Source organism: Scomber japonicus, chromosome 20 (genome assembly GCF_027409825.1).
Source record: "Scomber japonicus isolate fScoJap1 chromosome 20, fScoJap1.pri, whole genome shotgun sequence".
Taxonomy (NCBI): Eukaryota; Metazoa; Chordata; class Actinopteri; order Scombriformes; family Scombridae; genus Scomber; species Scomber japonicus.
The window spans coordinates 10,598,870-10,613,518 of record NC_070597.1 but is presented as its reverse complement, the minus strand read 5'-3'; the positions used below and the strand labels follow the sequence as shown (position 1 = coordinate 10,613,518).

Genomic DNA, 14,649 nt, shown 5'->3' with positions numbered 1-14,649 from the left:
ACTAAACTCAGTGAGTCATATAGACAGTATGTGGCAGCTGTAACATTATTTCCCTGTGCTCTTGCAGATGTTAACCCCTGAAATGTCTCTTTAAATTAAACCCAATGAACAGAGAGTAAGAGTCCGCTCACTGGAAACATAGTGAATTCAGCTTCTCTTCTCTTAGCACATCAAGCTTATCTTAACGCAGTGACATGCTAACAATGAGCAGACCATTACTTTCTTTTCATTGCTGTTCTTTTTGTATCCAGCTCCTGTACCACGTTTGGATGTGCGTAATTACTACTGTGTTTTCATCTCTAAATTAAAGGCAACATTGATAACGAGCGCCTGGCCATCGCCAGACAGCGAATCCCCTATCGGCTCGGTCGAGTAGTTGACGATTGGCTACTCGACAAAGGTAAAAACCCTGATTAAAATTCCTTAAAACTTTGAGCTTAAAAAATACAATTTGAAGACAGTTGAATATACTATATTGTGCACCATCAACTAACATCTAAAAATCTAAATCCATAACTAAGTATTTAAAAGTTGGGCAGCTGTAGTGTGTAATACTGTGTAAACTGTAGTGCCTGTGAACGTATCTTGTTAGTGTGTATCTGATAATATCAGGTTAAAGGGACGATGGAGAGATTTAAATGTGAATAAATGAGAAAATAGTAAAGAAGTACTGATAAAAGATGCTTTATTAAGGCTGGTAAATAATTTTGTTTATTATCAAATTGTAAACAATAAAGCATTTACTAAAGATTATATATTCATGTTGAAAAACAATTTTGTAATCAAATTAAAGTATATGCAAAGTATTGTGACATGTAAGAATTATGTAAATTTGAAAAGACTAATAGAGCAATGCTTTTTTTTGAAAAATGTAAAAGGTTTCCTCCTAAACTTCGGCAGAGCTCCTTAAATTAGCCTCTAGTCCCTTTAACAGTGAGCAGTGCTAGAGCTTATAACCTGTGCATGCTTCATAGGGCTGTTACAACAGTTCTCTAGATCTCTGTCTCTCTGTCTGCCTGTCTGTTGCTCCTTCAAATACAATGTTGTGCTGCACAACCATCACCATAGCAACCATCTGTCAGGCTTGTCTTCTCAGGGCCCTCTGACTCCTCTCATCTGCTGCCTCTTCCTCCTCCTTCTGTTCCTTGCCTCTTCATCCACCTAGACTTCTCCGTCTCTCCGCACACTCTCTCCCCTCCTCTTCCCTGCGTCTCCTCCTGTTTTCTGTCCCCTCTTCTCTGCACTCTTATCTCTCTCAGTCTCAGCCCCTCTCTCTCTCCACGGTTCTCCACGGCTTCGATTTGCTCTGCCATGCTTAATCTATCCCATCCTCTCACCATGGCTTGGGGGTGAATTGTGTAACACTCAAACACTCTTGTGTGTGTATGTATGCACGTATGTGACCACTGGTATGTATGTGTGTGTGACTGTATTTGCGTTTGTCTGTCCGCCTTCTTTCCTGGTGTGTCTCTGTGTATTTGGATTGTGTGTGTGCGCGCGTGCGTGTGGTTGTGTGTGCGTGCGGGTCGATATCCGTGTAGGTCGCCAGCTGACCATCTTCAACAGCCAGACGACGGTGCGTGTCGGTGGAGCCGAGCGAGGCGCTGGCATGTTCCAAGGTCAGCTCTCCGGCCTCTACTACAACGGCCTCCGCATCCTCAACATGGCCGCCGAGGGGCACCCGCACATCAGGGTGGAGGGCAGCGCGCGACTGGTGGGCGACATGCCGTCCTCCTCCATCACCCCGCAGTCCAGTGCTGCCGCTGGTGGCAACCGCTCAGACTCCGCCCCCTCCCTTAGTGACATCACAACCACCACAGCCTCTAACAGGAAACAGGGCGCCACACAGCAGGTCAGCACACACCTTCTTTCACCTTCTTTTTGTTGATTTTATGGTTTGATATGTAAAACCCATTAAACTCATGTCGTGTGTGGTGTTGAAAAGATTTGCTGTTCACGTGTAATTCTTTAGATATCTTATACATGTATGTCCAATCAACCCACTGCCATCCTACTTTGATGTAACAATGGTTAATTAAAAAGTGTTAATTTTCTTTGATAACTTTCTTTTCCAACTCGGTAAGAGGATTAGCATGGACTAGAGCAAAGGAAGATGTGTCAAGAGTGGGATTGTTTAAAACTGCACTTAAGGCGAGGGAAGTTTGTTAATACAGCATATTTCATGCACAAAGTGTTTTACATAATGTATTAAAACTGAAAGAACCACAGTATGAATCTGAGTCTGAATTATAGAAGATATGATAAAAAGATAAAAATAAAGAAATAAATAGAAATAGATGGAAAATAATGAAAGCTCGAGATTCATTCAAAGGCAGCGAAAAACATTAAAAGTTTTAAGTAAAGGCATAAAGATAGTACACAGTGGAGAGCTGACAGGAGATGAAAAGATAATTTGGGATGACGTGTATCAAAAGTCCCCAGCCGGACCCAAACTGGGGACTCTGCAATTACACGGTCAGTGTCTTAGACATCCATGGCCTCGAGGACGCTCCAACATCAAAGTTTTTAACTTTGATTTAAAGGTTGTCAAAAACAAATCTGTTAAATGTATCTGAAAAGTTCGCTAATGTGAGCTGTATCCTACAGTAAAGAGATGGAGAATTTCTTATCTGACACAACCAAAGAATTAGTGTATCATGAGAAAACCGCTGCTGTTAAATCAGTTTTAGCCTTAACTGATGCTGCACAGTTCTTTCTTTCAGGAAGTGCGACATGTTTTCAAGCCTTCTGATGAGTGGTTAATTGTATTTTATCATCTATATTAAACTTCCTTTTTTTCTTTTTTTTATTCAAAACAGAGCCGAACACATTTCATCAATGCAAGGTTCACGTACACCTTTTTTTCACACATTCACATGAAAGGATTTAGGTGGCTAATTCTCAATTAAGTGGTCCCTTTCCACTAAATGACAGGAGAAGAAGTGTTTGTGTTAATGGAAGCTCTAATAGCTTCTTTCCGTTATATGTGTCTGGTAAACTGATGCAAATGGGGCTCTACAATAGAAACACATGCCAACATAACATGACTGTTATTGAGATATTAATAGTGGATTCAGCTGCAGTGTCGATGTTAATTTCAGAGGATACATTATCAGCAGGTACACCACAGACTCTTTTACTCTACTGTTCAGATGACACTGTGTACTGCAGCTCTTCTTCTGTGTTCATAAAACTGTGGCTGCTTGCCTGCCGCACTGAAAAAGATTTTTTTTTCCAGTGATACAAGTTGCCATGGAGATAGTGAGCCCCACTACCTGCTGCTTGATCTCTCTCACTCTCTCCCATCCAGACTCCCATAGAGAATAGCTCCTCTGTGTATGAACCGCCAGCTGTTTCAGACATAAATAATAGAACGCAGAGAGCTGTGAGCTAAGCCTCAGGCATCAATAATGGATATGAGAGCTGGGTGGATAGCGCTGCGGAGTGACGGGGTTGTCACAGGGACTTGTTTTTACACTTCATCTCTCAATGGCTCCCTGTTCATGTGTATATGTGTGTAGTTATAAATCGATGTATTGCTGCTCCTATGATATGCTGATGTCAGTGTTCAAATTGGGATGCAGAGTTGTGCACTGGAGTCAATATCACAGCATGAGAACTAGGTCAGACCTGCTATATGCTGAACATGCTGCAGTGTGTGTGTGTGTGTGTGTGTGAGAGAAAGAGAGTGTTTGCTCGTCTGTGTCACTCCTGCTGGCCATAAAACTCTGTGTTTGTGTGTGTATTTGTCTTGTTTAAGGAGAATCTACAGCCTCTCCATTGAGGCTGCCTAGTGTTGCCTGGCAACCAACCTGGCCTTAACCAGAGCACACACATACAATGTAGACACGAACACAGAATGCACACTCACACACGCACACACAAACACACAGGTGGATTGAGAACAATAGACTTGAGTTGCAGCACATTGCATCAGAGGAGGGGCAGCGAGTGATATCTTTTACAGGGGGGCCGAGCAATTTTATCGATTTCACGCACACGCCCAAGTTTTAGATCTGCTTAAGTCTCCCTCCACCGCCACCCCATGGGTGTACTCCTACCGTCAGTACTTTGTGCAAGGGAGAAAGTGTTACGTGCCTCCTCCTGAAGTCCACAGTTTATTGAAATTTTTTTTCTTGCATGTTGAAAAGTCGAGGGGATTAATAATGCATGACAGCTGAGCACCAGCGAGGAGCAGAGAGGGAGAGATTGTGTGTGCCTGTGTGTGTGTGTGAGTGTGTGTGTGAGTGTTTATGCTAGAGGCTGCTCTGAGTCACAGAGCTTGACTTTGGTTTTGATGTTCGCTGTCTTGTTTGCGGGTGTGTGTGTGTGTTTGTGTCATGGTGTTTGTGTGTACCTGTGTTTGAACAGAAGACTGATAAAAGAAACCTTAGGCCCAGAGCAGCGTCCGATTGGCTATCGGGAATCAGATGACCCAGACAATTCCATAAGCCCTGTGAACATCTATCTCTCATTCGCTTCCCTCCCTGGCTCTTTTTTTTTATCTACTTCGCTCTCTCTCCACATCTCTCACATCTTTTCCTCCCTCTTGCCTTTTCTTCCGCTCGCCATCCATCTTCTGGAGATACTTCCTGCCTCCTCCCTCGCTCACTTTTCTCTTTTTTCCTTTCCTCTCACTCACTCTCTTTTGCTATCTCTCTCCTTCCATATCTTTCCATATTTACCCGGCACTCCCCCCCACCTCCTCTCCTCCTCCCTCTCTCTCTCTCTCTCTCTCTCCCTCCCTCCCTCTCCATCTCTCTCTCTCTCTCTCTCTCTCTCTCTCTCTCTCTCTCTCTCTCTCTCTCTCTCTCTCTCTCCGTCTCTCTCTTTGTGGTTGAGCTCCAGTGATAGGCTGTTAATGCAGGCGGTGTATGAGTCTATCTCACCATCTGCAGTAGTGGAGCTAGCTTCTCTCTGCTCTCGTCAGGATCTCTCCATCAGCCTGCCAACTTCAGCCTGATTCGGTGTGTGCTTGTGTGCCTGTGCATATATGTGTGTAAATAGAAATAGACCAATGGAGCATGTTTGGCTGTTATAGAGCTGTGTGTGTGTACGTGATTTACAGTTGTGAAAGTAGCAGCTGAATCTTCTGCAAGAGTGTGTGAGGAAAGAGAGCAGACACAATGTGTGAACTAGGCAGTCAGGGAGGCATGGACGGTCGTTGGCACTGTTCGGCTGCTCAGGTAGAGATTTTGCTCTTTCAGCATGCAGACATCCTTCTCTTCACGCTCTCTCACTTCCTTTCTCTTTCCTTCTGTGCCTCCTCTGTTTTGTTTTTTTCCTCATTGTGCATCCATGTCCGTCAATACGTCAGCATGCTCTGTTGATAGTGTATGAAAAGACTTGCAAAGATGTGGACAAAGAGTGAAGGAGGGTGGGATGGAGGGGTGGAGGTTTTATTAGATGTATGCGTCTTTAAGTAAAACTTCTGAAGGCTTATTGATGGGGTTAAAGTTGTGCTTGGCATGTGTCTAGTTTTCCTCGTGCTCTCTGTCTCCCATGGGATCAATATTGCGATTGACACCTTCCCGGTTGAATGGGGTGGTCAGCTGATGAGTGATGTCATAGATCAGAGGAGGGGCCTTGTACTTGTCTGCTTTTATTTATTTTATTTTATTTTTTGTTTTAGCTGAAATATGGATTCAGAGCAGGTTTCTGTGGAGGGTACATAGGTGTCTTTGGATCAATAATCAAGCATGGTGGCCCGACATTGATCAGTGACAGATGTCACGGATGATGTGTTTCCTACTGGCTGATTGGTTCTTGTGCTATTTGGATCCTGGCAAAGGCACAGAGGTTTATTGACTGGCTGGATTCCAGAGGCTAAGCTCACCCTAGCAGCATTTGACAGCCCAGTGGGCAGAACTGATTGGAAAGGCAGTGGAGGAAAGAGACAGAGTCAAGCCTCAATAACCTAATGTATGTTTCAGGCCAAACTAAACCACAGTAGACTTGTCAGGACCAAGACCACACCACACAAGGCCCACGCAGGCTTTTTTTTCACATGAATAAAGTAACTGGTTGCTTCACGAATCTTATGTAATCTATGTTCTCACAAAGACAAGGCAAAAGAAATAGAGAAACCAAGAAGAGAGGCACAGCTTAATGAATTAGCCTTCATAATACTAATTGTAGGCTTCCGCTCAGGCATTATTGACCACTTAGCACTTTGATTTGGTTCAGATTCTGCCTCCACAGCTTTCTCCCCTCTCTTTATTCTGTGGGTTACTAACATCTACTGCAATGCATCACAATCCAATTTTAATTTAGCGCTGGCACTGAGCACCCAGTGTGGTTAAAACACACACACGCTCAGAAACTGACACACACACATTCATATCTCATGCCGAAGCGTCAAGGCGGGCAATGTTTAACAGTACTTCATGAATATGCGAAGCACATTAGCACGGTGTTAAGTAAAGACCGCAGCACTTTGAAGTCCTCCTCCTCCTTTCCCGTCTTCCTTTTCTTTCTCTCTCTTTCCATCCCCAATCGCCTCCTCCCAAAATTCCTTTTATCCATCCATCTATCTTTCACTCCCTCCCTTCTTACCCCCTTCCTCACACTCTGGCTAGAATGGCAAATCAATGCACAGGTTCCCACTGAGGGTGTACACTCCTGATTTTTTTTTCTTCTTCTTCTTCTTTTTTTTATTCCCCATCATTTTTAACAGCCTGAACTTAGAGTTACCATGGCAACAGGAGGAGCAGGGATGGAGAGGAAAAAGGGTGCCTTTTCCGTAGAGAGGGAGTGAAGCAGGGGAAAAAGAGTGGTTAGTTGGTTGAAGTAGGTTAGAGGTTGAATGTAAGTGGGTTATTGACATGATGCTTATGGAGAGGTGTTAAATAAAGGAGATTTAAATGAGCAACCGAGTGCTCGAATGTAATATTTAATGAAATCTCTTCAGCCTCACACTGCGCATTCTCTACCGCACATGAACATTAGCCGATATCAGATGGAGAGCGTAGAACAGAGGGAGAAAGGGAGGTGTGGAAGATAGAAAAACAAGTGGGGGAGAGGGGGAGGGTCAAGAGGGTAGGAGATGATAACTGGCTATCCCCTTGTGGTTTTAAACAGGATCCAATGTTTCTCTCCTCCCTCCTCCTTTCTTCTTGTCTCCTTGCTACTCTGGTTTTGGCCGTCTGCCATCACTGGGGGCCGTAATAGGCACAAGTGTTTGTGGCAAACTGGAAAACGGGTGGGCGACGGGCTGGCTCTGTCTGCTCGCACATGTAGAAAATAAGCAGGAATCACAGCATGGGCCAGGTGTCGATTATTGAGCCCTGAAATGTTTTTTTTTCTTGTAGATGTTATGAATACACTTGTGTCTATTTAAAAATGGAGTCCAAATATCTGAAACCAATAATCAAGATACTTCTATTTTCTATTTGTTTTGAATGTAATGCTATCTTTTTTCTTTACAAATGATAATATAAGCTTAACAATTTGAGTGAATAGCTGAATCTTTAAAAAAAATGCACATGAATTTCAGAATATCTTAGTGTTTTGGTATGCCCTCCTTTTGCTTTATTGACAGCATTCTCTCGAGCTGACATGGACTCAAGAGTGAGCTTGGTCTTCAAGTAGCTTCTTGCAAAGGTTTGAGGTTTGTTTGGGGTCATTATCCTGCTGCAGTATGAATCATTCTCCAAAAGGATGCTAACCAGAGGGTATAGCAGGTCTCTAGTCACAGTGTTGTCAGTTCAGTGCAGGTGTCCAACTCCAGAGTAGGGAAAACACATCCAGACTTGAACCACCATGTTTCCTTACGTGCACCCTTCTGTCACTGCCATAAGTCTCAAACTTGGATTCATCAGTGAAAAGGACTTTCTCCAGTGATCCACTGTGAAATTTCAGCATTTCTTAGCCCACCCCAAGCATTTGGCCTTGTTTCCCCTCCTGAGAAGTGGTTTAGAAACTGCTACTCATCCTCCGAGACCACAACAGACAGACTCCTTTGGACAGTATTTCTGCTGATTTGAGGCTTGCGTTCTTTATTTAGCTAATTCTGTATCTGTGATGAAGTTGCTTTTCTATCTCTCTGGGAGCTAAGCTTGATGTATTGATCTTCTGACAGTGTGGACACTTTTGGTCAGTCTGATCGTGCTTTGGACAGAGCTGATCCAGTTTCAGAAAAGTGTTTGAGAGTCCTCTACACTGCCCCCTTAGAAACCTCTAATCTAGCCATAATTTGACAGTAAGAAAGTCCCTCTTTGGGTGGACTAACAATTTGACTTCTGACACTTTCACTTAAATCTGATGCCATGTTTCCCACTGTCACAATGCTACTAAGTAAGTAATGCTCTGCTGGAAACCCAGATATATTTATAACAGGTGAACACTGGTTGTAAGTTGAATTACTCTGATGAGTAGATCAAATCTGCAAACAAATTTGCTTAAATGTGATTGCTGACCTAGAAATAGTGCAGAACCTTAAATGAAGCAACGCGTTAGTTCATGCAGGACACGGAAGTCATACGCCCCAGCTGTAATCTGCTTCACCGTTGCTCACACTGCTGCTGGCAAAGCTTTAATCAAGGTATGATAGCAAAAACTTCTACTGTGTTATTTCATTGCTTACCACTCTGCGCTCCTCACATCAATTCTTGAGCTGGATAATTGGATTATTGATCTAGTATGGATGAAGATGTGTCTTTGAAAAACAAAGATGAGAAGGATCAGAGGTAGGAGCAGAAGACAGCAGTACTGTTTGTCTAGCTCTCTCCTTTGATTTCAAACTGGCAGTGGTTAAGATCCTCCACTCTTGCTGCAGTGTTTCTGCTCCTTTGGGGCACAGCCATGAAGAGCCTTTTGAATTTTCGTCGCAAACCTCCACGACCAGGACCATTCTGCTCTTCCTGCCGCCACTTTTCAAAAACTGCATGTCAAAGAAGAACTGCCTCACACTGCTGTAAATGCGCATACACCTGCCTCCACTCCTGCTAGCGTTTGTACCCCGGCTAAACGGACAAGACTCCGTCCACACACCAAGCCTCAGACGAGACTCTGTTCTCGGCGCTCTGCTCAGCATCCAGTCCTTTCTATGCAAGGTGGATGTCCACCTCCAACTTCAGAAATCCCGCTCTATCTGTCTTATCCAAACTTCAACTTCAGCGTCTCCACTGCTGTCTCCAGCTGCGTCCACTGTCATTACGTGATGTTAGTCCCTACCCTCCTCTCCACCTGCTGCTGCAGTCTCTCCTCAGCTGAGGAAGCAAATTCTTGCAGGTAATGATATTAATTTAGTTCAATTCTGCTGTAGTCAGATGTAGGCTAGTATCTGATAGACACCTTGATGATTGTGGAGATGTTATCCTTAAAGAAAGCATCCCAGACTGTCAAATTCTGACTATGGCCATGTTTAATGATGCATTTGAGATCTACAGGGACCTCATATATGAAGTCTATCCAGATCGTAGATTTGAACTGGACTTATATTTAGCATTATCTCACACCTGGCTATGTCATATGATGGCATTCTCTTTATGAGTACATTCATCTTAACCTGTGTAGCATGTGGATCTTTTTCACACACAGTGAGCCTACATGATCGGGACTATGATAGTGCTCCATTTTCATGTTTTGCATAAATCCTATTGGCATTGCAACTCGCAAATATTCTGGGGAAAAAGCGTCTGATAATAGACTGTCGGCCTCATTATGATATTGTTCCAAGTAGTAACAGCTTCATACCTCACTCCGTTTTCTCTGTTCATGTGACTGTTGATTATGCAATTCAGTTCATTAAGCAAGCCGGTAAAACTGCATGCTTGGATAAAGCAGCTGTAATGACACCTTCGGCTGTCGTAGAAGTCCCTGTCTTTTGCTGAATAACTGCAAGTTGCATTTGTGTTGCACCTCTTAGTGTTTCTAGTAGTATACTATCCTCAGTCCAAACCAACACATTTGTGTTAAAGAGCACTTTTGAACAACTGGGTGGCCTTCTCTCTGCAGAGAATACCCTGGGCCCTCTGCCGAGGCTTGAATTTTTAAGCATCACACTTGACAGCAACTTCATGGTAGCATCTTCGCCCCAAAAAAAACAAAACTGGTTCACTTTCAAGAAGCTAACAAGCGTGTTAGACACAGTATTTATTGCTAAATGCGACTTACTGTCTTTATTAGGACTCCTTAACTTCACGGTAAGAATGATCACTCATATCTAGATTGCTGGACTTGTCTAACACTGGATAAACTCATGATCATGTTGCTTTCAATCAGGGATATTCAATTAAAAATCCACTGAGGTCCAGTTTGTGAAGATTTCCTCAAGTGAAAGTCCAGAACATTTTAGGGCGCTTTCACACCACTAGTTAGATTATTAGGTCCGCACCAGGCAGTAACATTGTTACTATGTAGCATACAGACTGCGGTGTGGTCCGCGTTCACACCTGCAAACGAATCAAAATTAGTCCAATTAACGTTTCCTCATTTTCCGGTAGAAGCACCAGAGGTCGGCATTTGGTGCGGAGTCAAGCAGACCACCTCTTTTTGGAGGTCTCGGTCCGCTTGATTTAGCGCACACCTGAGTTAAACTTAACTTAAACCATAGACTTAATTTCACATCTAATAACTTTATAACAAAACGTCTCTCTATGAGTATTTCACTGATAGCCGAGACTCTCCTTTTGTCCAAATGCACGGACTTGATTGGCAGATTACAGTAGCAACACATGAGAAGATTGGCTATGCACAGTGGTCTGCGAGTTTCCATGGACCGCTCCACTTTTGCCATAATAGCTATAGAAACTACACCTGTTAAAATATAAACACGAATTTAACATCCAATATTTCAAGCATTTTCCTCACTGCATTTTATGCTTCCTCAGGTGTGGAAAATATACAACTAGCTCAGACTGTTGTACATCATTCACTTTTTAAACATTTAAAAAATGAGGTTCAAAAGTAAAGGCTCATCGATTATCTCTCAAACTAACACTGCTTTTGTCCTCCATCTTCTGTAACCTGGTACCTGAAGTGGCGTCCTCAGGCGAGGCAAGTTGAACCCCTGTTCCTGACCAACAAAGGAAGGCTATGTCAAGGTCTTCGTTTACTGCACGCCTCCATCTCCTCTGCAAACATGAGGCCCCCCTCTGAACTAAACACTTCCTACTCCTTCCGCATTGGTGCATCCACTCTAAAAGCCAGGGGTCGCTGGTCTTCAGGCGCCGAGGAACATTACATTGCCTGAGAGTAAATGAAATGATTGCAGCTCAACATTCTATGAGAGCAAAGACTGAAGAACTCTGTCATCATTTTGTGATCAGAAATGCTGCATTTAAAGTGGTTGGCTGGGGTTCATTGATAATATGTAGTATGACCTCTCCTGGGTTGCATGCTTGCATCCCTCTCTGAAGCAGTTCATGCAGCTGAAGTCTGCAGCATGCTTGCTGCTACAAATTGATAGTCCACATAGTTCGCATAACAGTAGAATAGTTTCTTCAAGATGCATGCTTGCATCTTAAATCTTTAATGGATTTCTGAGGTCAAGCAGCATGCTTGCTGCTACACATAGATTTATCCATAGTCTGGCTGATGCTTAGCATGGGCGTTAACTAGGCTTGGCGTTGGGTTCTATGTTTGTTTTGGGGGTTTTGCATTGCGCTCCCTGTTTTTAGCTCAGCATGCTGCTGGCTAATCCAGGGAGCACTTTAGGGTGGAGCCTTCAACACCAAGTAAAACTGTATTACCATTTGTTGCAATAAATGGTTTAATCTATGACGAGAGTGTTCCTGACTGAAATGAAGCAACGCGTTAGTTCATGCAGGACACGGAAGTCATACGCCCCAGCTGTAATCAGCTGACAGTCACTGATTTAATCAGCATACCTCATCAGTCAGACACCAATCACAGCCATTCTTACCACAAGGTGGTCCATTTAAATATGACTCCCACCTACACTGATCTTGCTTCACCGTTGCTAACACTGCTGCCGGCAAAGCTTGCCTCCAGCCTCCACCTTTCTGGTTCAGGGTCCCATCATGGCTCTAGGGTCAATCTGCAATTCATATCTTGCTTCCGGCCCACTCTGCAGGGGGTTTTGCATTGCACTCCCTGTTTTTAGCTCAGCATGCTGCTGGCTAATCCAGTGGAGCCTTCAATGCCAAGTATTGTATTACCATTTGTTGCAATAAATTGTTTGATCTATGACAAGAGTGTTCCTGACTGAAATATTTTGTCTTCATTTTGTCATAACTTCTTGCATTTTTAAATGTTTCTAAACTTTCTGATCATTTCCAGATGTTTCACTGTGGACTTTTGTGGACTTTTGGACCCTGTTATGTATGTGTAATTTTTCTGAATCCTCTCTCGGTAGTCGGCAGATGACTTGCTGGTGGCGTCAGCGGAGTGTCCAAGTGATGATGAAGACATTGACCCCTGTGACCCCAGTTCAGGTGAGATCCCTGCCACAAATACACACATCACACTCCCTTTTTGAAGCTTTTTATTTCCATTTGTCCTCCACTCAGGTTCAGGTTTTTTTTTTTTCTACCACTTTGTCGCTCGCTACAATGAATTTTTCATTTCCACTTACGTTGCTGCCTCGAGGCATTACCTAACACTCTCCATCCACTCCCCAATCTTTGTTTCTTTCCTGTACTTTGTTTTGCCTTCACTTTCCACCTTACCCTTTTCCCCTTATTAATTCTTTATATTATAAATCACCTTGTTTTCTATCTGTCTCTTCCCCTTTTTTTATCCTTTCCTTTTTGTCCCTTGTTCACGTCATCTCTAAACAGCCCAAATATTTCACATGCAAATTCTTCTACCTGCAGTCATATTTTATGGTGGCATATATCACTACACTGCAGCCCTGGCTCCTTGTGTACATCATATAGTCTCAAATGCATGTAATAAAAATTGATATATGTGCACCTGTGCTCTAGCCCACCTCTCAACGCTGTGTAATATAATCTGTTTACACATTATGTGATAATATGGAAACAGCTTTCGCCCCAAGCTGCAGCCTTCCCTTGCCAGCATGTAGCATTATGCAAAACTCATGTCAAATAATTCATCATGAAAATGCATTGTATCTTCTCGCTCCAGCTCTCCACCCACCATCTTGACATGTAATCCAAATTAATAATGTATGCAGTAAACTGTAATTCAACATCACTTTCTTCCCTGTTCTCCTCACAGCCCGTCCCCCCCTGACGGAGGTGAAGGTGTTCCCAGGTCCGTCCGAGGTGGTGCGGGAGAGCAGCAGCACCACGGGCATGGTGGTGGGCATCGTGGCAGCCGCTGCCCTCTGCATCCTTATCCTCCTCTACGCCATGTACAAGTACCGCAACCGCGACGAGGGCTCCTACCACGTGGACGAGAGCCGTAACTACATCAGCAACTCGGCCACACAGCCCAACGGCAGCGCCAAGGACAAGCCACTGGGCATCGCCAAGATCTCCAAGAACAAGAAGAACAAAGACAAGGAGTACTACGTCTGAGGCGGAAGATGTCCGACACACAGACATATACGCATACACCTTTATATATAACGGTATATGTACATAAATAGATATATTCTCAAAAAAAAAAATACACACATGCACACTGACATAGACATGCTGATGTTAATGTTTACTCTCCAATAATCACACCTGCACACATACTGGCAACACATACATATACAATTTCAAGCACACAGACATTTAAGCACAAACATACACGCACATACAGACTGGCCTGAGGGCAAGGACCCTTACTGTACAGTATTTACCAATGAGCAGAGCCTCAGAGAGAGGCTTGTTTTATGAACATAAACACCATTCCAAATGATTTAGAAAGCACCAGTTCAACTCCCAGTGAAGAACCATTTCGGGGGCAGCCAGGTAAAAAGATCAATCACACACCCCTGCCACAGTTGGACCTCTCTTCTTGGACTCAGAGAGGTCAAGGAAGACTTTAAATGAAGCACACGGCAGACTGAGTGTGTTGAACAAGAGGGCAGAGCACCAAAACAAAGATGACATAAAAAGCACCAAGATAAGCACTAAGTGTCTCTTCCAAGCTTCTTGGCCTTCCTCCCTGTTAGCAGACGGGACTCGATGAAGCACTGAGAAAAAAAAAAAAAAACAAGCACACTGATGGTCCAAGTTTAACACCAAGCAACAGGACAGGAAATCAGGGTGTAGCCATAGAGACAGTGAATTATGGTTGAATAAGCAGAGGCAGGGCTGGTGCCGTTAATATAACGGATGGGCTGTGGTTGTTACACTGCAGAGCTGATGTTTTACAGCACCCTGTAAATCATGACGGTGGAATCAGTGCAAAACTGAGAGATATTTCCTGGACAGGATACTTGAGACTTCAGATGCTACCTACAAACACACCAGTCTTGCATGACTGCGGTGTCAAACACACACGTTACAGTACACACACACACACACACACACACACACACACACACACACTGACAAATGAACACACATCAATCTACACATGCAGACATACACGTACCTGCAATGCTAAAGACCCACCATATCTTCACAACTGAAGACTATACAAGAAGACAATGGTGAAAATGACAAAGACAATTATGATAATTGTTATGGCAATGATAATGATGAATATGAAGAACATTTGGGCAGTATAGACTCTTTGGGGAAGGGAGGGAGGGGGGTCTTATTGCACGTGAATTATCTTACT

The 14,649-nt window shown here is 43.5% G+C and overlaps 2 protein-coding genes across 5 annotated transcripts in view; both read left to right on the top strand.

Moving 5' to 3' along the window:
• The window catches only part of LOC128380911 (neurexin-1a-like), a 60,703-nt gene extending 47,255 nt beyond the window's left edge, over positions 1 to 13,448 (top strand). For 2 of the 4 annotated variants that reach the window (XM_053340792.1, XM_053340791.1), the window contains 4 exons: positions 311 to 400; positions 1,542 to 1,852; positions 12,320 to 12,398; positions 13,147 to 13,448. In XM_053340792.1, coding sequence (XP_053196767.1) covers positions 311 to 400; positions 1,542 to 1,852; positions 12,320 to 12,398; positions 13,147 to 13,448 — 782 coding nt within the window. Of the gene's footprint in view, positions 1 to 310; positions 401 to 1,541; positions 1,857 to 5,153; positions 5,187 to 12,319; positions 12,410 to 13,146 lie in introns of those variants that run through there. The other 2 variants (XM_053340794.1, XM_053340795.1) reach the window with 2 other exon arrangements.
• Positions 1 to 14,649, top strand: part of ptprea (protein tyrosine phosphatase receptor type Ea) — a 424,624-nt gene that overhangs the window by 221,753 nt on the left and 188,222 nt on the right. The gene's annotated exons all lie outside the window — the stretch shown is intronic.